The 23852-nt window shown below is 40.6% G+C and overlaps 2 protein-coding genes across 2 annotated transcripts in view; both read right to left on the bottom strand.

Annotated features, from left to right (window-relative positions):
- The window catches only part of LOC102745289 (keratin, type I cytoskeletal 28), a 9160-nt gene extending 2800 nt beyond the window's left edge, over positions 1-6360 (bottom strand). The window contains exons 1-6 of the mRNA XM_081805016.1: positions 5649-6360; positions 5122-5204; positions 4198-4354; positions 3303-3464; positions 3093-3218; positions 3-140 (exon numbers count right to left, since the gene is read on the bottom strand). Coding sequence (XP_081661142.1) covers positions 3-140; positions 3093-3218; positions 3303-3464; positions 4198-4354; positions 5122-5204; positions 5649-6098 — 1116 coding nt within the window. The 5' untranslated portion in view covers positions 6099-6360. The remainder of the gene's footprint in view (positions 1-2; positions 141-3092; positions 3219-3302; positions 3465-4197; positions 4355-5121; positions 5205-5648) is intronic.
- A 7914-nt stretch (positions 6361-14274) lies between these two features.
- KRT10 (keratin 10) lies at positions 14275-18632 on the bottom strand. The gene is made up of 8 exons (XM_081804155.1): positions 17976-18632; positions 17101-17183; positions 16486-16642; positions 16235-16396; positions 16019-16144; positions 15512-15729; positions 14864-15150; positions 14275-14541 (listed from the first exon to the last, which is right to left on the bottom strand). Exons 1-8 carry the CDS (start codon positions 18615-18617, stop codon positions 14438-14440), a joined length of 1779 nt encoding a protein of 592 aa, XP_081660281.1. The 5' UTR covers positions 18618-18632; the 3' UTR covers positions 14275-14437.
- Between the last annotated feature and the right edge of the window lie 5220 nt (positions 18633-23852).

Below are 23852 nucleotides of genomic sequence, written 5' to 3'. Positions count from 1 at the left end.
TACTCCAGCTTCTGGCCCTCCGTCTCGGTTCTGACCTGGTGCAGCTGCTCCTCCAGGGCCCCGATCTGAGCCTGGATCTGGGCGAGCTGTGCACAGTAGTTGCCTTCGGTCTCGGTCAGGGAGCACTCCAGGGAGTGTTTCTGAGGACAGGGGATGTCACAGCAAGGATGAAGCCACTTTGAGGACTATGCAGACCAGAGCTTCTCAGCAAACGGCAGCATGGCTTCCTAGGTGAGTTTTGGAGATCTATGGGGCTCGTCACAACAACAGGGGAGGTGCAGAGGAAGGGGAAGTCACAGGTGTTTCCCCGGTGGGGGCCCGGCACGCTGGAGGACCTGATGTGGCATAAATGACCCTTGCCCAGGAGACTTTTGACTGTTCCAACGGACTTTCATGATATTTAGGTAATCTTTCCTATCATGGTCAACCTACACATTAAAACTCTTTTTGGGGGACAGCGCAGTAAGAAATCATATTGGAAATTTTATAGATTGAAATTACATACTTATTTTTGGGTTCGTTTTTGTTTTTCAATCTCATTCTGCTCCTGTCTCCAGAGACCTACCCCACCACTGCTCCAAGGCCTTGCACGCTGCTTTTTGTTTTTCTGATCTGTCCGGGCTTTGCTTGTTGTTATTCAGAGGCCTTTTCATGAAGCACTAGAGATAGAATGAATGCCTTACCAGGGGTGGGCTTTCAACACAACAGATACATTTCACAGTATGCTCCAGGTCGTTATTTCCCCACTACTCTTATGAATATTATACCTCCTCATTTCCTCTTGCACAACCTGTCATCTGTCTCATCATGGGATGTCTACTTCAATTAAAGTAATTTTCCTCTCCCCTTATCATAGGTAAGTACTTCTGGGTGGTTATTACTTCTTCTGATATTAGTTATTATCTGAGGGTCCAGCCCCATTCGTACTCTTTCATTTTCCTGTCCTTCTTGTGTGGAGCCACTCCTGATCTTACCTTGTTTAACATAAAAATTTACTTATCAAGGGAAGGGTAAGCCTCTGTCTCTCTCATTACATGTCCTGGGGGTCGTTGGGCCCAAGTGTTTACATATTAAATAGATTTTATTTAAAAATACTTTTAGTTTTCCTTTTTATTGCAGTTATGGCATTATAGTGGTTTTTAAAATTTTTTTGTATTGCTAAATATATCCTCTATTGACTTCATTCTAGGATAAAGAGGGAGTTATAAAATATTCATCATAACAGGCGGACATGGGGTTTGATGGGGCTAAGAACCACTGACTTAATAAATTGGCCAACTGGTGCATTACATGGGTGGTGCTGGGCTCTCCAGGGCAAAGGAGTGGAAGGTGAACAGCATGGTAATGGGGGAGGAGGAGGCACCAAGTGGCAAGACATCAGTGAGGTGTGTGCTCAGCTGTTCAAAACTTTAATTTCCCTGATGTATTCTCATACGGTATTCATTTTATTCCCTTTTTTTTTTTTTGAGAGGAAGGGGGGTGGTAAGGGGAGAGGGAGAGAGAGAATCTCAAGCCAGCTCCCCACCCAGCGCGGAGCCTGATGAGGGGCTCGATCTCACAACCCTGAGATCATGACCTGCGCCAAAATTAAGAGTCGGATGCTTAACCGACTGAGCCACCCAGGTGCCCCTGGCATCCCTTTTTCAGGTTGCTAATACTCCTCTTAATCAGAGGGCACAGCATCCCTATCTCTACAGCTGTTCCCTGTAAAGGTTAGCTTGTAGATACGGAAGGAGGACAGGATGAACTTGCAAGTTTGCATACTACAGGAAGCTTAGGAGAAGTTTACATATTTAGACCAGTCCCAACTTACATGTGATTTGTGCACTAAACTACAGAAGATCCTGCTTAGAATCCATCCGTGACAAAAGACTCTCAAGCACGGTAGTTAGGTTCTATACCACCGTTATTCTAGAATTCAGTTATGTTGTGTGGATTATCTCTGGAGCCCAAACCATGGTACTCCCGGTTGCACAGAATTAACTACTTTCTAACATCATCTCCTACGTGAAAATGCTTCCATTTTGATCTGGGAACTCGGGAGTTCATTTGCTTCAACGTAGCTCAGAAACGCGAGGGCAGATTTGTGCTCAGGGATATAGCAGCCAGAACAGGTCCTCAGGGTCCTAGTCGCAGGGAAGAAGGGAACGGGGCAGAGAGCAGGGCTCCAGGAGCCCAGAGTGGCAGCGGGAGGGTTGGGTTACCAGCCAGCAGTGGTGACCAGGGTCAGGACGAGAGGGGCACCCTGGTTAAGTTGGGGGTTAGTCAGTGGTCAAAACAAGTCTCTAATCTAAACCTTATAATGGTAAGAGAGCACTGTACCTTTCTAGGGTGGCTAAATCAAAATGGTCTTCCTGTAGTTTTGAGTCATCCTTACCTTCTCTGCTCACTGCACTCATTTGTATAATAATGGCTCTTTTCTTTGGGTTACAACTTCCAGTCCTCAGGAAGCATGAAACCCCTGATGAGGATGGGAACCCTTGTTACCACAGGTATGTGGTAATTCTCAAAATCAAGCTTTTTGGGTGCTGCCAGCTCATACACCAGAAGGGAAGCCATTTTTAGTCCTGGATTATCTCCATGGTAACCTCTGAAATAATTGGCAATAGGTGCCAAGCTGGCTGAATGCCCAGCTCTGTGAGGTGGGTGGGGATGAAGGGGCTGACAGGGCTCATAGCGATTCACATATGTACCCTCTTTTCCTCTGCCTGATGACAAGCACCAAGTGGCTTTAATTGGCCTTCATCAGTACTAGGAGATGCTGATGATGCTAGGTCTGCCTGTGTGGCCACCTGACATTGGCGTGACACTTAATTTTCAGGCGGGGTAATACTCCTGCTGCTTGCTCTGCGGCCTGAGGAAGGGACTGTGTGAAACGTGAGCTATTTTCATGAAAGGGACACTGAGCAGAGGCCAGGAAGGAAATCCTCAGTGACCTCAGGGAGGAAGAAATGCTTTGTCTGTCTGTCTGAGTGTCTCAGTGTCTTCTGTTTTCCCAGCTCTCTTTTTGGAGGTAAAGCTCTAACAGGGAAGAAGAGGAGGGTTTCCGTGAGAGTCACAAAATGCAGGCTGACCCGCGCTCTCTCGCCTACCATTGCCAGGAGGGACTGCAGCTCGATCTCCAGGGTCTGCAAGGTGCGCTTCATGTCGGTCAGCTCGTTCCTGGCCGAGGTGGCCGCGCCCGCGTGGTCGGAGATCTGCTGCTGCAGGGTGGCGCTCTGCAAGGTGGGGTGCAGAGGGGTGAGCGGCCCTGCACCCACCGGGCGGGCAGGCGGAGGCGGGGGCTGGGTGGGCGGCCTCACCTTCTCGTTGAACCTGGCCTCCGCGTCCCTGCGGTTCTGCTGGGCCAGGGCCTCGTACTCGGCCCGCATGTGGTTCAGCAGGACCGTGAGGTCCACCCCGGGCGCTGCGTTCATCTCCACGTTCACGTTCCCTCCAGCCGCGCACTGCAGCGCCTTCATTTCCTGCAGGGAAACGTGAGCGGGACTCGAGGGGCAGGTTATGGTCAGTGCACAAAATCGCTCTGCCTCGTTCCTGCCTTTCCAGCTCTCTGCCCTCTTTCTCTTTTCATGTTTCCTGGCCTTTCCGTCCCCCATAATTCTCTCCTTGGGGGCAAGTAGAGCTGGTGTTTTAGGCTTTTCTAACCTGTCTTAGGGTGTTTTCCGAAAATTTTTCATCCATCGTTTTGGAGACTATTTGGGGGATAGGCATTTTTTTCTCCCCCTCGGGAGTTTGAAGCGGGCTGGTATAACGTGTCAGGTAATGGGTTTATTATTGTGCAGGGTTCATCATTCAAGCAAAGCCAGGCTCATTAAGTGGAGAAAACATATGTTTTCCAAGTCAGAGAGGTCTTTAGGAGAAGGTGGACCTCAGGATAGGCTTTTATGAATGAAAGAAATAATCTAGTGCAGACAAAGACGGGTGTATCAATGCAAAAACAATGCACCATTTTAAAAGGATAGGCTGTTCTATCCGCCTAAAAAATGGAAGGGTACAGATCAAATGGTTAATATTTATAGCCTTGGGGGATGAGATTAGAAGGGCAGAGAGCAGGAGAAAGAAAATTCTTTCTCTGTATGCCTTGGCATTGTTTAAATTATTATAATGAGCACAAAATACTGTTAAAATTTAAAGTCCCCCCCGAAGTATTTAAAATGTACAGAATCACGATTTGACTAGAAGTACAGCTTCTCCTACCTCTTCATGGTTCTTCTTGAGGTACCTCATCTCTTCGCTCAGGGATTCATACTGCAGCTCCTGGTCGGTTCTGCAGAGTGTTAGTTCATCCAGGACTCGCCGCAGCCCGTTGATGTCAGCTTCCGTGTTTTGGTGCAGGGCGAGCTCATTTTCAAACCTTGGCGGGCATTAAATGAATTTCAGCACCAGTTAGACAACCTCAAGAGGCAGAAAAATAAAACCTCAGTCGCTTTAAGCAGCACATCGGAAATTGAAATGGGACTCAGAATGTTATAAAAGTATGCAGTGAACGCCTTCCTCCACTCCTTTTACCCAGTTCTGTGCAAGGAAATTGGCAGTTATTTAGTGTAACACAAATTCTGATAAAGGATCCCAGTTAATTAAAAATATGCCATTTCAGATTTTTTTTTTAAAGATTTTATTTATTAGAGAGATTGAGAGAGACAGAGATAGTGACAGAGAGAACAAGCTAGGAAGAGAGGGAGAAGTGGGCTCCCAGCTGAGCAGGGAGCCTGGATCTGGGGCTCGATCCCAGGACCCCGGGATCATGGCCTGAGCCGAAGGCAGATGCTTAACTGACTGAGCCACCCAGGTACCCCCCCATTTTAGAATTTTATCTTAGTGACTATTTTTCCTTACCTGATGCATATTTATGAGCTATTACTTTGTGCTTGGCACTATTCCAGGCAGGCATAGAAATACAGTGATATTTTGTCCCAAGAATGTAATAAATATTTATAAATTGTGAGCGTAGCTGATTGTAAGAACATGCCTTGTGTCATAGGGTATTGTCGTATTATAACATGCATTACTTCCTTTAATCTTTTATAGTTTATTCTACTTGGGATGAAATTGAAATTTTATTTAGCATATTAAAATAGACAGGAAACTTTTTCTAGAGAGTGATTGTTTTCTATCACTTACTTTAGCCGGAAATCATCAGCAGCCAGTCTGGCATTGTCAATGTGCAGAATTACATTAGCGTTAGCAGTAGTAGAAGAGATAATCTAGAAGAAACCAAAAGGGAGGACACAACAAATAAGCCCACTCTCATAATTTATTGTGGGGAAATAAAAAATGTGACACGATTCACTTTTGCATAAAAATTTTATTTCCTTAAGTGACAACCAAAATATTTAAAATGTTAATTTTTAAAAATTACAAATGTGGTTATTTCTTCTCGTCTACTCACTTAACTTTTAGAATGCAACATTTTCTTATCGACGAATATATTTCAAAACCAGTAACATTTAAGCTACTTGAAGTTCATGCATCAAAGTGCCTATTTTTGACTAATAGAAAGAATGATTTATGAAAATAAATAATAAATAAATATGAACATAAATGACAGATAATAGTTACGAAGCATTTCCTGTTCATGTTCTGTGTCTTTTGCTAGGTCAATCTTAGTTTTAAATACTTTGAGTATCTTCAGATTTGTGATTTCTCACCTTATTCTTAAGATCCTCGATGATTAGGTGGTATCTGCTATAATCATGATCAAGTCCACGGCAAGATCCTGGTCCATATTTATCATACCAACCCTTGATTTTCCTCTCTAGTTCAGCATTTGCTTCCTCCAGAGCTCGCACATTATCCAGGTAGGATGCCAAGCGGTCATTAAGATTCTGCATGGTCACCTTCTCGTTCCCAGACAGAAGTCCCCCTTCACTTCCAGCAAAGCCAGAACAAGCAGCGCTTCCAAGGACACCACCAGCATGGCTCCCCCCAGGAAGACTGCCCAGGCCCCCTCCCAAGGCACAGGAAAATCTGCTTCCAGCAACAGAGCTGCCACATGCATTGCTGCCTGCAAAGCCCGAGCCTCCACTGGATGGTCTGACAGATCCAGTTCCAGACCATAACCAAATATGCCTGGACCCACTAGAAAATCGGAGAGACATGATAGAATGAGCAACGTTCACCTTGTCTGTAACAAGATAGCTGTAACTTCAAAGGAGAACAGAATATCATGGGCTGATGGTTTCTTTGGGCTTTTATACACAATCATTGGGGTGTTTCTATTTGAGTTATGCATGCCAGAAGAAAAATGGCATCATTCCGATTAGCATGAAATTATGTATAATTAGGTGATTTTTTTTTGTAAATTGATGTCTAACATCTCTGGCTGTTGCTTCAGGATATTTGTTATCTTAAATATAACCGGGTTCATTCTATATTAAGTTAATTAGTTTAACTTCTAATTTTGGGTGAGTAATCCTTTACTTTCATCTAGACCCTAGAACATACCATCATTATCTGGCACCAGATATTATAAATTTTAAAGGTTAAGTAAGATTGTGATAGGGTACCATCAGCTAGCTACAGTAGGGTCTTAATTACCAGAGAGGTATATAAAGAACCATTTACTAAAGAAACACATATTTTATCCTGCCAGGGAAAAAAAAATTGTGTTATTTAAAAAAATATGATCCTGGTAATTTCTCTGGTCTTACCATGATTGTGACATCTATGTATTACCTTGAACAATAACAGTAAGTATTAACTGATTCCTTTATTGAACATATATGGCCACTATGTCTGGTGTTCAAAGCTAAATGCAAAAATGAAGACATGATGGTAAATAAATGCAAAGATGAAAAAGATATGGGTCCAGTCTTTAAGAAATGTATGGTCAGGATCAGGCAGAAGCTGGATCAGTTTAGCCTTCTGTGTCAAAGAGTTTGGAATGACTGGGTATGTGTGTGGAAGGGAGCGGGGTGAGGGTGGGGGGGTCCCAGCTGAGAGGGCAGGAGAGGTGAGCTGGAAGTGACCTGAGGAGCCTCCTTGTGAGGCAGTGGCCAGGAAGGTGAGGGTGAAGGTGGAGAGGACAGGAAAAAGAGAGATAGGAGGGATTTGGTTGGGCTTGAGTGGTTCCTGGTTCTGTGGAGAAGACAGGTATAAAATTGTTTTTGCCTCCAGATCAGTCAGGTGTCTCCTGGAACTGGGCTGGCACAAGCCTTCTGAAGCCTGGCTAGCTGGCTCTGTGGCTGTCATCCGCACGGTCTTTAAATGCATTTTCTGGGCAAAGTTGTAGGATTTTTTTTTTAGAGCAGCAAAGGGCCTTAGACATTACCTACTTCAGCCTCTTTGTCAGATGAGGCCACCGAGACCCACAAATGTTAAATGATTTGTACAGAGTCAGCAGGAACATGCCGGGTGAAGACTTGGCATATGTTCTAGATAGCCTAGAGATTCTGTCACCATGAGTGTATTTTAGATACAAATAATTTCTCTAAATGATCCATGCCCATACAAATACCTATTTTATATATTGCCCTTAGTAGTCTTAACATGTTATATTAATTGTGAAATTATTCTCTTAAGTTATTGAATTATTGAAATTGAAATAGGAATTAGAATATTAAAATATCTGAAGAATTGTAAATTGTCAGTGCCTGATTAACTGTAAATAGTAATTAGACAAGTTATTGGTGTAATGTGTATGCATCCTGCCTATGTAAAAAAATTTTCCAAAGGACATTTTGTGACAAAAAAAGGGAAAGAAGGTGTTTTTTAAAAAAACTTAAATTGAAGTAACTTGTTTCCCTGGTTAGCATCGCCCCTGGTGATCCCACACTGTTCACTGCCATTGTCCCTGCCCTTCTGTTTCCACCAGGGGGCAGGACTCGCCTGCAAATGGATGTTGCTTGGGGCTGAATCGCCACTTCAGCCTGGGTTCTGCAAGCCCGCAGCTGGAAATTACTAAGCCCCTAGTAAGAAGCAACCTCAACATTTATCTTCTCAACGTTCCAGAGCACAATGAGTATAAAGACAAGATTTCGTTACATTTATATGGTGCTTTACAGCTTCCAAAGGGATTTCTTGTACATTATCTCGTTTGAAGCTTACAAAGAATCTGGGAATTTGGAAGAAAGATTTCCTTCTTCTGATTTAAGGATGAGAAAACGGAGGACAAGCACTGTTCAGGGACACACAGCATGAAGCAGGGTGAGTCAGACCAGAATGGGCCTTGGGATTCAGTGTGGCGGTCCTTTTGTTAAATACAGTTATCTTAAAGTCAGATAGAAAAGCAACTTCAATGATGCCAAAATCTCTCTTTAATGAAAAACATATTTCTTACAAAATTCTTTTCAGAATTTCTAGTTAGTAGCAAAATGAAACTTTTGACTACAGTTATGCTGCCTATCAGGTGTCATTCATTCATTTTTTGTTCATTCAAGAAGTATTTAATGAGCACTTACTATGCACAGGGCACTGTTTTAGTAGCGGGGCATACAGAGGGGAAGAAAACAAATGCCTTCAAGTTTTTACTGTGGAAAATGCTGCTGTGAACATGGCACATACAAATATCGCTTCGAGACCTTAGTATCAGAAGTGAAACTTCTGGATCATATGGAACTTTTGTTTTTAATTTTCTGAGGAATCATCATACTGGTTTCTGCAGCATCTGTACTATTTATTTCCACCAAGAGAGCACAGAGATTCCAGTTTCTCCACAACCTTTCCATAACTTGCTGTTTTCTTTTATTATTATTATTATTATTATATTATTAATGGTAGCTTTCCTAATGGGTGTGAGGTGGTATCTCACAGTAGTTTTGATTTGCATTTCCCTAATGATTAGTGATGTTGAGCATCTTTTTATGTGCTTATTAGCATACCCCTTGCTTTAATCTTTACAACTGTTTTCAATCTACTGAGATGCATTTGGTACCATTTTGTTTTCTAGTCTTCTCTTCAAATTTCTTACTTTAGAAAACCTTCCAGAGGCTCTATAGATCAAAACTTGAATGAGAGTTCTTCTTCCAAAAAGGTCATTAGCTTTGTCATGGCTCAGCTAGCCTGTGAACCTATTTATTCATGCTTTTTAAGCCTTTCTCCTGAGGTAACTTACTCAGAGTAGGAAATTAGAAGCTTAAGTATGAGATTTTTTTTCTTTGCTAAAATCCTGAAGGACAAACCTATTTTCAGAGCACTACTCAAATTCTTCCCCTAGGTAATGTCTAATATTTGTACTAACTCACAATAATTCCCTTTCTAACTGGTACTAGGCTGCAAAGATCTTTTATTCAGTGTTGGGGTGTGAGATGATGTTTTATTTTTATTTAGAGACACTGAAAAGCAATGTGACAACTCAGAGTCCTTCCTCCTTTGGCCAGAATTTCTGTGGGACAATCTGGTTCAAAAAGTATCCTTAAAAAAAAAAAAATATATATATATATATATATATATATATATATATATCTCCTTCATACCTGGTTTCCAGACTGGATTTATTTTTGTTGTGATAACTTGTTTCTCTTTGTCACTCAAAGATGCAGCATGGGTCATTTGCTTCATGATGAGGGTGACCACAGCTGTAGCTTTTAGGGATGGTCAACTCTCTCAAACCTTTGGGACAATTATCTGGTCCTTCCCACTTACCTCCACCTCTGGCTCTGTTTTATTGAACCTCAGGTTCATAGGACTACATTCGTCCTAATCCTTTGTGACACACTCTCACCACTATTCCTGCTGTCTGGAATTTTGTTTTGCAGCCCCAGGACAGCAACCTGACCTTGATCTCTACCCCGTGGCAGACCATGTTAATGATCACCTACTCTGACAACCTATTGTGATGCTCATGTCCATCTTTGGAGAAACTGGATTATTTAGTCAATAAACATATTTCTCTGAGGATGAACAGAATACTGTTGGGTTTTTTTTTCTTTATAAAACCCTCATTTATTTGGATTTATTTAATACATACCAGAAGCACACATTATAAAGGCAGAATAAAAGCAGATACATTGAAGGAACAGAATTAAAAATTTATAGCAATTACCAAATTTCAGGACTGTCTTTTTCAGTTTTTTTGATAATATTTTGAAAATATTTTTCAAAATATATAGTATTTTTTTTTTAAAGATTTTATTTATTTATTTGACAGAGAGACAGAGAGCACAAGCAGGGGGAGCGGCAGGCAGAGGCAGAGGGAGAAGCAGTCTTCCCGCCGAGCAGGGAGCCCGACGCGGGGCTCGATCCCAGGACCCCGGGATCATGACCTGAGCCGAAGGCAGACGCTTAACCATCTGAGCCACCCAGGCGCCCCTATTTTTTGTTTTTTAATTGAAATATAGTTGGCACTCAATATTATGTTAGTTTCAAGTATACAACGTAGCCATTTGACAACTTAATACTTAGGCTGTGCTCATAAGTGTAGCTACCATCTGACACCATGCCATGCCATTATAATAGCATTGACTATATTCCCTATGCTGTACCTTTCATCCCTGTGACTTATTCATTCCATAAATGGGAAGCCTGTATCTCCTATTCCCCTTCACTCAGTATACCCATCTCCCCACTGCCCTCCCCTCTGGCAACCATCAATTTGTTCTCTGTATTTATGGGTGTGTTTCTGCTTTTTGTTTTTTAGATTCCACATATAAGTGAAACCATATGGTATTTGTATTTCTGTCTGACTTATTCACTTAGCATAATACCCTCTAGGTCCATCAATGTTGTTGCAAATGGCAAGGTAGCTCATCCTTTTTTATGGCCAAGTAATATTCCAGTAGTGGAATTACGGGATCATATGGTTTTCCTATTTTTTATTTTTTGAGGAAACTCCATACTGTTTTCCACAGTGATTGTACCAATTTACATTCCTGCAAATGGTGCACAAGGGTTCTTTTTCCCCACACCCTTGCCAACACTGATTATTTCTCTTTTTCATTTTAGCCATTCTGACAGGTGTAAAATGCTATCTCACTACGGTTTTGATTTGTATTTCCTTGATAATTAGTGATGTCAAGCATCTTCTCATATGTCTTTGGAGAACGGTCTATTCATGTCTTCTCTCACTTTTAGTTGGATTTTTTGTGTGTTTTGAGTTGTGTAAGTTCTTTATATATTTTGGACATTAGCTCCCATTAGATATATCATTTGCAAATATCTTCTCCATTTGGTAGGTTGCCTTTTCATTTTGTTGATGGTTTTCTTCACTGTGGAAAATAGCATACTGTTTCTTCAGTGTCTACTCCATGGTGGGCATTTTTTAAGGGTTTTATAGGTATTAACTCATTTTTTTTTTTTAAGATTTTATTTATTTGCAAGAGAGAGAATGAGAGACAGAGAGCATGAGAGGGAGGAGGGTCAGAGGGAGAAGCAGACTCCCTGCCAAGCAGGGAGCCCGACGTGGGACTCGATCCCGGGACTCCAGGATCATGACCTGAGCCGAAGGCAGTCGCTTAACCAACTGAGCCACCCAGGCGCCCGGTATTAACTCATTTTATCCCCACAATAATCTCTAAGTAGCTGTTGTCCCTATTGTATAGATAAGAAAACTGAGACTCAGAAGGGTTGAAGTAACTTGTCCAAACGTTACATGATTTGTAAATGCCAGTGCCAGGATATGAAGAACAGGGACCGTTGATTTTGAAATGGATGCTTAAAGCCAGAAATGACCTCTTTCCCTAATTCTCACTCTCCAGATGCAATGTAGATGGGATACTAGGTGGACCTTATTTAGTTAACCTTACTCAAGCTATTTCCCTTATAAACCTGACCGTAACTAAGTTACTTCGCCATGCCCTAGCAAAATTGAGCCATCACAGACATCAGACTCATTGTGCAAAGCTTTAAGCAGCATGATGCAAATCCTTCTGGCGAGACAAGATTTTGCTGTTTAGTAGGATTCCACATGAGTGCCAGAATTGGCTCTGCTAGTCTCACTGGACACTGTCCTGCTTAAACAGCAGGACTCTGTAACAACTTTAGAATTTGTAAGAATGTGTACAGGATTTTTTAAGCAGCTACATGATAAATCCATGTTGTAAGAATAGTGATCTGTATAGTTATAACAGTAATTTTTTTAAACTATAAATACCAATGTCCTTGTTAAAATTAAACTTGTTTAGACAGGGCGCCTGAGTGGCTCAGTTGGTTAAGCGACTGCCTTTGGCTCAGGTCATGATCCTGGAGTCCCGGGATCGAGTCCCGCATCAGGCTCCCTGCTCGGTGGGGAGCCTGCTTCTCCCTCTGACCCTCCCCCCTCTCATGTGCTCTCTGTCTCTCATTCTCTCTGTCTCAAATAAATAAATAAAATCTTTAAAAAAAAAAAACTTGTTTAGACAGACTGTCTTCATTAAACTATAGTTTGAGTCCAGTTCAGAAAGTTCTATTTAAAATTTTTTTCAGTTCTATTGAGATATAATTGACATATCGCACTAAGGTGTATAATGACTTACCTACACAGAGAAATGATTACTGCAATAAGTTTACATTCATATAGTAGTTCTTCTTCTTTTTTTTTTTTTAAAGATTTTATTTATTTATTTGAGAGAGTGAGAGAGAGCATGAGAGGGAAAGGGTCAGAGGGAGAAGCAGACTCCCTGCTGAGCAGGGAGCCTGTTGTAGGACTTGATCCCGGGACTCCGGGATCATGACCTGAGCCAAAGGCAGTTGCTTAACCAACTAAGCCACCCAGGTGCCCAAAAAGTAGTTCTTTATCAGAGAAAATGTAATATAAATAATTGTTTAAGAAGGTATTGGAAGACAGAACAGGTAAGAAGCAGGACTACCATGATTTAGACCTTTCAGAAATGAAGGTTTGGGTTACCACCCAACCAGATGAAAAACTGTGACCAGCTGAGATCCTGGCTTGGGGTGGGGGGCTAGGCAGGTGGTGGTGGTGGGAATGGGTGAAAAAAGACAAAGTTTAATAACAAACACAACTATCTCACAGTAACATATTTATATTTGTCATTGAATATGTAACTACTTATTTCTTCAGAATAAGGAGAATGGCCATATCTCAGATTATTAATGCTACTCTAAATCCTAGGACTTGGCTAACTTTGTTAGGTATTTTGAAAAGGTAGTGTTTCTGAACAGCAGTCAGTATATACACAGTGGCAGCTCAGAGGCTTTACCCAGCAACATCTCTGTTTTAGGGTTTTGCAGTGTGGCATGTTGGGACTTCCAACAGTGAAGCTTAGGAGACTGGCTCCCAAGAAGGGAGGCTGGTATCCACATAAAAAGACATGCCAACTACAGTGGACAGTTTCTAAACTACGGTAATATTTGGTGCTAGACAGGTCATGGAGCCTTGACTATACGGAAGTACATTCATTTTGAAATATGGCTCTGGTCATCAGTCTGGAGTAGAGGGTAGGGTTTACCCAGCGGGAGTCCCAAGTAAATGACCTGGGGACCAAGGCTCAGGTCTTGGGGGAAACAAGCTCAAATCAGTAAGGATACAGAGGAAGGCTGCTATTTGGTAGACATGGGTAATCTAGGAATTTACCAGGGAACACAAGGTAATCTTAGGGGCAACAAATAAATCCAGCCTTTAATAAATCCATCTACTCCATATACTAGCAGAGTACTAAGTAGTGTCAGTTGGGTTCTTAGTGGCTGAAGGATGTGATTGGGTTGACAAGTACCAGGTCTTCAGCCCTTATCACTAGACAGAGTTTGGCGAAGGCAGGGACCTTAGTTGTCCCTTTGGTAAAACTAGCATCATCATGTCTTGACAGTGTTTCTCCTGCTCATCTGATATACACCAAATAATTTTGTTGGGGTGATACGATTTTACTGGCCTGGTAAGTGGTGGATGATATCTCTTAAGCTATACAGCAGTTGGGCAGAAATGAATGGGAAGAAAATGAGGGTAGGTAAATGTGAGAAGCCAAGTAATCAGAAAATGTGAAACTTCTGATAACTGCCTTTGGGGTTCTGAGATATTTTAGAATTTTCAGGATTGAAATAATTCAAAGCCAGAGCACTGGGAGTTTTCCATATATTGTGTATCTTTAAGAAACAGTAAGACTGTCTCAGAGACTTTCCACTCTGTGAGATTACTGACATTGATCCAACATACCCACAAGATTAAAACATTTAATAGAGAAATCATAATGATAATAGTTCTGTCTTCAGAATTTCTGGATAAATCAAATTTCAAAGGCTATAGCTCATCAATCTTTAAGGTTCAAAATATCAGTTAATTTAAATAAAGACAATTCTGACCAAATTGGATAGCTTGCATCAGTAAGAAAGTTTATTGAAATTCATTAGTGAATGAGAATAGAAAAGTTTTTTTTTCATTAAAGAAAACTTTCTGGTAAAGTGAAAAGAAGAAATACAGAAACCACAAAACACCTTTTAGACACCTTATTTTCAAGGAGTGAACCTATTTCCATAGACCACTAAGACTGAAGTGTTTTGGTGATTTTGTTTTTCATGCATCTGTACATAATGATCTGTGTAAAGGGAGACTCTTTCCTCTTGATGCGGCTTAATAGTGTTTCCTGGTTTCCGATTCAACCACAGATGAAAGGACTCTACCATCAGATGCCACCTCTTCAATAATTGTCTTGATTACTCTGGGTTTATTAGTATCTGTATGTGAATCATGAAAAAAAAGGAATTTAGACTAAGCGATTTGTGGGGTCCTTACTAATTAATCAAAATTTCTAAAAAAAAAAAAACTACATTAAAAAAAAGAAAGTTCATTTTTTACGTTCTTAAAAAAAGATTCCGAACAATGTTTAAGCAACAGCATCTTGGACTATGACATTTTTCCTTCAAGATGGATGTCAAGAGTACAGTTTGCTAAAAAATGCAAGTGGGAATCTTCTTCGAGATTTTAATTTTTTAAAAAGCTCTAGAGCGTAAAAAAGCAACAAAACCATCACCGAAAGTTAAAACGAATTCTGATTACCCCAGCTAGTTTCTGCTGACCTTGGTGCCTTAGAAGAGAATTCTCCAACCGACCCAGAGGACGAGGATTTGTAACTTCCACTGGCGATTCCGCCACCGTAGCCGCCGCCGGAGCCCTTGCCGCCGCCGCCGGGGGTCTGGCCGCCGCCGTGGCCGCCGCTGCCGGGGGTCTGGCCGCCGCCGTGGCCGCCGCCGCCTGGGGTCTGGCCGCCGCCGTGGCCGCCGCTGCCGGGGGTCTGGCCGCCGCCGTGGCCGCCGTGACCGCCGTGGCCGCCGTGGCCGCCAGAACTACCAGGAGGAAGGGTCCCGTTCGGTTACCTCTAACTTTTTGAAAAAGGGTGGGTCGCTTTCCACGTTATTGTTACTTTAAAAATAAGCAAAACGTGTTTCGAGAGGGAAGAAAAACCCAAAACCCTGTCAAGTATGGATTCTAAAATCCATTACTTAAAAACAGTTTTATGTTGCACACGACCCTAAGAATCATATCCATGGGGGGTGGAAGCTGTGGCTGCATACGCCCTTTTCTTGCTTTCTCCCTTCTCCTCCCTTTCTCCCATCCTCTGGCACTTCTTTGGGTCTTGGAAAAACCTGGCGATTTAGAACATTCAATAAAACCAATTGGGATAATTTAAACATGTTAATGATTCACCTTCCTTCTCCTTCTAGCAGGCTGCGGTAGGTTTGAATTTCATTCTCCAGTCGGATCTTAATGTCCAGGAGTTGTTGGTACTCAGCATTCTGGCACTCGGTTTCAGCTCGAATCTGTTGGAGTTGTTCCTCCAGAGAGGAGATCTGGCCCTGAATCTGTGAGAGCTGCATACAGTAGCGACCTTCTGTTTCTGCCAACGAGGATTCCAGGGATTGTTTCTGAGAAAGAGGAGAGCATAGATGGTGACTTAGCGACCTCACTGTTTAATTAAATACAGTGAAGATTATTTAACCATTTAATAAGACATCAAATAGAAGAATAAAGAAAATGAATAGAATTTGTGTTTTATGTTCAACGGCAACATTTTAACTTAAGCATGTTTAGAGCACGGCCGCTAAGACTTCTCTCCTGTTAACAAAGAGCTCCAATTTTATTTCTACTTTCTTACCCGCTCTTTTCTCTTGAGTTGCATAGAAGTTATTTCAAGAGAGATAATTATTAACATACCAGGGCTAGTTGGGACTGTAGTTCGATTTCCAGAGCTTGAACTGTTCGTCTCAATTCAGTAATCTCAGATTTGTAGCTGGACATTTGTTCAATGTTACTATTGATTTCTGTAGTCAGTTCCTTGCTCTAGAGTATTAAAAACAGGGGAAAAGATGAGAAAAATCTGAAATGATAACCAAATGTCCACTGGCCTCATTATGAAGGAAGATGAATTACCTTTTCATTGAACCAGGCTTCAGCATCTTTGCGATTTTGTTCAGCAAGTTGTTCATATTGGTTTCTCATGTTATTCAGAAGTTCAGTCAGATCAATACCTGGGGCAGCATTCATTTCTACGTTTACATCACCAGTGGACACATTTTGAAGGTCTTTCATTTCCTGTTTGAGGAACAGAAAAATTTAATGACTACACCATGACCACAATGAAGCCTTTTCTTGACTGGGGGAGGTATAACTTTTTGCATCACCTCTTCATGGTTCTTCTTCAGGTAGGCCAGCTCTTCAGTCAGGCTCTCGATCTGCATCTCCAGGTCGGTCTTGGACAGGGTCAGCTCGTCCAGCACCCTGCGCAGGCCGTTGATGTCGGCATCCACGCTTTGGCGCAGGGCTACCTCGTTCTCATACCTGAAAAACGCATAGTACAAATACTGGATATAACTTACATATGGGAGGTATACTTGGGCTGAGACTGTTTAAGAAGCAAATATAGAGTTGAGTTCATATCATGGCAACATTCATTGTATACCAATTCACATAGGGATATTAGTGGTTTAATGCAAAGAAGCTTAGCAGTTACTTTAAAATGCATTTTTTTCTTTTAATATTGCCCAAAAGGTAATATTGAGATTGAAACATTTTCTGACGATTCCAGTACCGTTTAACTTTGCATGAACTCAAGAAAATGTAAATGCTGTTGTGGACGTCCAAAGTCATTGTTAAAAGCAACTCATGCAGATTATAACCCTTACCTTACATTGCTCCTAACAGGTAACTATTAAAGACTTTGAAGTTGAAAAAAAAAACACAAAAAAGCAACTCATGTATCTGTTACAACAGTGTTGTGCCACGTTCACTTAGCTTACTTTAATCTGAAGTCATCAGCTGCCAGCCTGGCATTGTCGATCTGAAGCAGGATATTGGCATTGTCAGTTGTTAGACGGAGGATCTGGAGGGAGAGGCAAAGAAATCAGATACAGATATGGCTTTTATGGTGGCATAGATGACCTGCATTTTTATGTTCTCTTACAAAATCTTACAAAATATAAAATATTGCAGGATTACCCAGATACTTAAATTTGAGTCATTCGTTCTCTTGAAGTTTCTATACTTTGCTATTTCTGTATTGTCCTTTTCTGAAAACTAACTGCAATTATAAGCTGTGTTCCTGCATGTGTGTTCCCCTACTTTTATCCTGGGTGATTTCCATGTATTTCAGCCAACTTTTGACTGACTCATACCTTTCGGTTTAACTTGTTTTAAATACATATTCTAAAGGAATACACTCTGGGCTGGCTCACAGTAGGTACAATTCACAAATTCTCTAGGGGCAAACTATCCCATTTCCATCCTGGAGAATTCATGTTACTTGTCATTGGTAATGAATATTTTTTTTGTTATCAATCTGAATAATATTTTGTTTTGATTCACTTAATAATTCTTTTAATTCCTGAATTTGTAAATGATCTAGTATTTTAGCTATGGACTCATATACTCACTAAAACCTAAAAAATTCTCAGTAATCCGCCATCCTGTAAGATATGCAACACATGTGCTGAAGATTTCAATGACCATCTCATCACAAATATTCACCTTTGATAAGACTGGATTGTTTTTGGAAGCAAGAAAGTAACATAGGCAAAGACAGTGAATAGCTACATTGTGGTTAATTTAGATTCATCTGTTTGAATTACATGGATAAAAAATAGGCTTAAAGTTGGATTTTTAATATGAACCTTACCTGATTTTTAAGATCTTCGATGATTTGGTAGTATTTGCTGTAGTCATGGCGCTCTCTCTGGCTTGAGTTGCCATACTTTTCATACCACTCCTTGATTTTGCCTTCTAGCTCGTAGTTTGATTCTTCCAGAGCCCGAACTTTGTCCAAGTAGGAAGCCAGGCGGTCATTCAGATTCTGCATGGTTACTTTTTCATTTCCGGAGAGAAGTCCACCATCTCCTCCAAATCCACCCCCATAGCCTCCAAAGCTGCCTCCACCGAAGCCGCCCCCACCAAAACTGCCCCCACCAAAGCTGCCACCTCCAAAGCTGCCACCTCCAAAGCTGCCTCCTCCATAGCCCCCACCAAAGCTGCTGCTTCCACAGCCTCCACCAAAGTTACCTCCACCAAAGTTACCTCCACCAAAGTTACCTCCACCAAAACCTCCTCCTAATCCTCCATAGCCACCTGATGAGCCCCCAAAGCAGCCTCCACCAGAGCTCCCACGACTAAAAGAGCCACCGCTGAACCCCCCTGAGCTAAATCCTCCACCAATGGAGCCTTTGCTGCTCGAAATTTTGTGGGATGATCCTCCTCCTCCACCTCCTCCTCCCCCACTGCGGGAGGAAGAGTATTGCTTGCTTGAGCTGTATCGAACAGACATGGTGATGCTGTTTAGCCCAGGGAATGCTTGCTACCAAGGACAGTGACAAGCCTTTATATACTGAGAGGGTGTGTCCCACATGTTGTTAGGGTTTGCTTACTTGCATGGTTTTCTTTTTGCCAATTTAGCATCTTTACTTATGATTGCATACATTATCTTAAGTAATAACCAATTCCAATATGTATGGTTTTGAATTTGCCCTAAGAACAAACAGGAGTTTTACTATGTTGAAATTGAAAATGGGTGTTGTTCAGATGAGCTTATGTTTCATTATGCTTTTTCACCTTTTGAAGAACATTGAGCAACTTAAATCCAGTTTTTTTCTCAGCACTAATCTAGATTGCACAGAATGTTTGCAAAGTTTAGAAAAAGAATTTTAGCTACAGAATTATAGTTGAAATAAGATTTTTTTTTTCAAATTCATGTTTTAAACAGTTTTCATGAATTGGAACAGCAATTAACATAAAGTCTGCCAGAATCATGCTCTAATGGAGATCTTGTAGAAAATTGCAAGCAACCAAAAAGAAAAGAAAAAAACATATGCTAAACAATTTCAAAAGTTCAAAAGTTGCCACATATAAAAAGTTAAAGCCATAAAAACACAATTAGGAAATGTGTGTGTATATATTTATAGGGAATCTTTTAATTTATTTGGAGAATGGAAGTATATTGATACTTTGCTTAGGGAGTTGGAAGTGAGTAATGATTTAGGAATCTGCTAATTTAATGGTGCTATTCTTTTTAACCTTAAAAAAAAATCTAAAATCATGAAGTTATTCCGGATTTTTTTTAACTTTTAAATTCATCATAGTGAAGGCTTATTTGAAGACCATAATGCAGAAATTCTTAGCATGAAAAACTAACCTCCAGTACTTTCTTTACTCTAAGTTTGATTGATCCCAGAAGGGAGAGTTTAGGTATGTTATGATTGTGATTAAAAATTTGCTTGCAAGAATGTAAATCCAGATTTTTAAAAATTTAAATTAGTGTGTTAGTTTCAGGGGTCGAGTTTAGTGATTTATCAGTTGCAGATAACACCTAGTGCTCATTACATCAAGTGCCCTCCTCAATGCCCATCAGATTGGAGAATGATACTTGCTCCAACAATTATGATCTGGACTGTGAACATATATATCCAAGCTAGATTCTGTTTCTCAAAAAAAAAAAAAAATTTCCTTGGATGCACCGTATGTAGAATTTGGTGTAACAGTTTGTCTAGTGAAGTATTTAATTAGGACTTTAATACATGATATAAAATTATTTTTTATCTACCCATAGGCTCTGACATTGCTATTATTCAAAAATATGTTCATGTATATCATATACACATTTTATAATTACACAGTGCCATTTGTGATCCTGTGATTTTATAATCTCTGAAACAAGCTGTTGAAATAGGGATGGTGATTATTCTCTAGTATATAAAAGAGGTTGTTGAAGCTGTGAGAGGTTATGGTTTTGCTTAATAATATAAAATAGGTGGTTGAACTGAGATTAGAAACTTGGCCTTTTGATGCCTGGCTTTTGGCTCTTTCCTCCTCTACCAAAGTGTCTATATACTCTACTCTGGTGGATTTGATCTGATGGAATTGAATGCCTCTGTTTCTTACCATAAGCTTCTCCATAGGGCAAAAAACAAAACAAAACAAAAAGTACTTGGAAGCAAGAAAATACTGAAATCGTGTAGTATTTGGCACATGCTCTTCTCTTACTAATTGCTTTTTTGTATTAGATTTATAGTTGCACAGTCTATGAAAACTGTAGAAATAGTTTCTTCAGGGAAAGGGAATGTGGTTGGGAGTGTTAATGAAGAGCCGATTGTTAGAGGTTACTACCCAGCACACTGCAGCTCTTCCAACTTGTTAGCACATGCAAGTGGGGCAGTAGTTAAAAGAAATAATGAAACCCAACCATGGGAATTGATGCCTGTCGAAGATAGCATGTGGTAGAGGAAGAATCAGGATAGAAAAAAAAGCATTCCAGTGAGTTCAGAAAGGATGTTGAAGCCTTGATATTAATGAAAGCAATTCAGAAAGAAACCATTTTAATTAAAGAGAGATTTTGATAGATTTTACCTGCAATTATCACAAATTTTGGATCTTGATCTTACCAGTTTTGCTTGAGTATTAGCTTTTACTTTTTTTTTTTTTTAACCTTGGTAGGGAAATACAAAATTTCAATCTATTTTCAGTTATTTAACAAGTGGTATGAATAAATCTGTTACAATCATATTAAAGAGTATGTGAAAGAAAACAGTTGCATGAAAGTACATGGGGACAAATACATGTATAGAGACTCTTTTAATACCGACTGTAATATTTAATTTAAATCACCTTTAAGGTTATTATTGAAGATTACTTACTAACCTGCATACTCTAGAAAATGATCTGTTTTAATTTGTACCGTCATTTGTTGAAATCTGCCCTTGGCAGGAGTGAAATTACAGAGGTGCCATGTAACAATTCTACGGCTAAATTGGGTGAAAATTTATGACTGTCAGTTCTAGCCTTGGCACCATTTATACTTGATTGCCATAATCCACTGTAACTGTAATTTTGTTGCTGTTGATTTTTATTTTGTCTCTGTAAGGAACATTGATAGGTATTAGGAAGACAGAGAGATGAGTGAGATTCAGCTCTTACCCTTAAGGATTTTGCTAATCCTTACAATCTAATTGAGGAGACAAAACATACATTATCAACCTAAACACCATGTGAATGGTAAATGAAGTGAAAGGGAGGTGGGGTGGAGAAAAGGAGTTAACATTTCCTGAACATCTCCTGTGTTCGAGATGGTTTACTCTTCTTTAATCCTCCCCAAATTCTCTATGATAGGTATCATTTACCTCATTTTATAGCTGAAAAAAAATTAAGCTTTAGAAAGCTTTAGGAATTTGCCCAGAGTAGCATATGCTAGAGACTGGTTTTGAACCAGACCTATGTAGCTTCAAAGATCCTGTTTTCATGACGCTGAACTGTCGTTGTAAGACTGATGAGCAAGGAGTCTTATTGGAATAGGGTCATCTGATGAGATTTCATGGTGCCAGTGGAGTTTAAGCTGAGTCTTGTAAAGGATTGATAAGATTTTTCCATGGGTGCAGCATCAGAGAGAGGACACTTCTGGGGAGTGGGGACTATGAAAATGCCAAACAGGTGGAGACTCTTAATGGACCAGTTTGGCCGGAACAGATCATCTATATTTATTAATTTCTCTTAACAGATTTTATTGAGCACCTGCAATATTCCCTGGGGATACACAGGTGATTAAGATACATTTCCTGCCGCTTAAGGAATTTGCAGTCTACTTGGAGAGGGAAGCAAACATACCCACAAATCAGAGATTATAATCTAGGGTAATCTGGGCTACACTTGAGGCATGGACAGGATGTTGAAGTAGTGTAAGGAGGGGTTCCAGCAGTCTTGGGGTGTGTGTGTGTGTGTGTGTGATGTGTGATGTATGTGAGGGCATAATGAAAGAAGAGTGAAGTTTGAGAAGTTAGTTTTAAGATGGGAATTTGAATTAATACCAGGATATTCATGTAAAAATGTCTTTCAGCAGTTAGGCTCATAGGACTACAGTTCAGGAGAGAGATCAGAGCAGACTTCAGGATAGGTAGGAAGGAATTTAGAAAGAAATGAGCAGAAGGTCTAAGCCTGAACTTTGAGGGATGGCCACTTTAGGGGCTGGGAAGAAGAGCTAGAGAATAATACCGAGAAAGAGGGCACCTGTAATAGGGAAAGAGGAAGAAGGATCATGGAAGCCAAGGGAGGAGGGAATCCAGATAAGTGGGCTGGTCTGCAGAGTGGTCAAGGAGAAAGGAGATTGAAGAAAGACTTGATTTGGCAGTTAGGAACCACTGGCATCCTTCCATGGGGGAGATTTAGTGGAGTTTGGTGGGGGTAGTCCACAATGTATACCCAATGTTAGAATTGACCACTTTGCTTATTGTATTTTGTTTTCATGTAATCCAGTGTATTAATTTCTTCTTTAATTGCTTTTGGATTTGGGATCATGGTTACGGCGGGTATAAATGCTATGCTCATGGGGTTAATTTGGTTGGGGCTCTTAAAGCATGTTGCTGATTCAGCTTTGTTACCAGCTTGACTTGTCTCACTGTTGGGATTTGGATCTTTCCTATTTCTTCCTTATTTTGCTTCAAGTAAAATTCTCTTTAGAAGTTTCTAGTTGAAAATTCTATTTGCAAGTTTCTTTCTCTGATTAATTGAGATATAATGAGTAATTTAGGTAGTTACAGAAAGATGACTCTGGTAATGCAGGTTATGTCTCAAGATGGCAGGATTGATGAGCTAAATGTTTAGAATTTTCTACTGTTTATCACATAAAGTTTGAAAGTTAGACATATTTTGCTTGAATGATCTGTGACTTTGTGTAAATTGCTGATTGTGCCTTTGTGATTACCACCCACAGAGTCAAAGCCAAGTGGAAAGTTGTACAACTGTCTGATGGATTTGGTACCCTCCTCCCAGAGAGCCAAGTAACTAGGCAGTAATTAGTAATTAGCTAAGATATTGGTAAAGCCCATGGCTTCTCATTGGAAAACATCTGAAATTCAGGGCTCTAAAATCTGCAGACACTCCCATGTCACACAATTTTCCTGAAACTTCTGGGACTGCACTGTAATGGAAGCCACAAAAATATGGCCACTGCATGCAGGCTTTTCAGTGAATGTAGCAGAGTGGTTAAGTGGGTGGGCTCTGGAGCCAGACTGCTGGGGTTATAACCCACGCCCCACAACTCACTGTGTGGCTTTATGTCGGTTTCTTCATTTCTAAAGAAGGAATGATAATTTTGCTTACCCTGCAGTGTTGTAGTGGGAGTTAAATGAGTTAAAAAATGTAAAGCATTTAGAACAGTGTTTGAGAGACATAGAATAAGTGCTTAAGACATGTGTGTTTTGATTACTGTTACTGAGATCTGCTTCTCAGAGCCTAAGCCGCTGTCTAACCCACAGTAGGCCAGCAAAACATGAGAGAATGAAAGGATGGTTAGAAGTTGGAAAATGTATACCGAAGACGAAAAAAATGGCCAGGGAGGGTGTGGACAAAGGAAAGGTGTTTTTTTGTTTGTTTGTTTTTTGTTTTTTATTATGTTATGTTAGTCACCATACAATACATCATTAGTTTTTGATGTGGTGATCCACGATCCATTGTTTTGGTATAACACCCAGTGCTCCATGCAGTACATGCCCTCCTTAATACGTGCCCTCCTTAATAC

The sequence above is a fragment of the Leptonychotes weddellii genome, chromosome 15 (assembly GCF_054177405.1).
Source record: "Leptonychotes weddellii isolate Sample4059 chromosome 15, ASM5417740v2, whole genome shotgun sequence".
NCBI lineage: Eukaryota > Metazoa > Chordata > Mammalia > Carnivora > Phocidae > Leptonychotes > Leptonychotes weddellii.
Note: the sequence above shows the minus strand (reverse complement) of the source record. Positions and strands in the feature narration are given on the sequence as shown.

Excerpts from the sequence above, each read along its gene's own strand:
- KRT10 (XM_081804155.1), bottom strand. The coding sequence starts at position 18,617 with ATGTCTGTTCGATACAGCTCAAGCAAGCAATACTCTTCCTCCCGCAGT. Across the intron at positions 16,643-17,100 it reads GCTGATGACTTCAGATTAAA|GTATGAGAACGAGGTAGCCC; the intron begins GTAAGCTAAGTG and ends TGCGTTTTTCAG. Across the intron at positions 15,730-16,018 it reads TACAGTCCCAACTAGCCCTG|AAACAATCCCTGGAATCCTC; the intron begins GTATGTTAATAA and ends CCTCTTTCTCAG.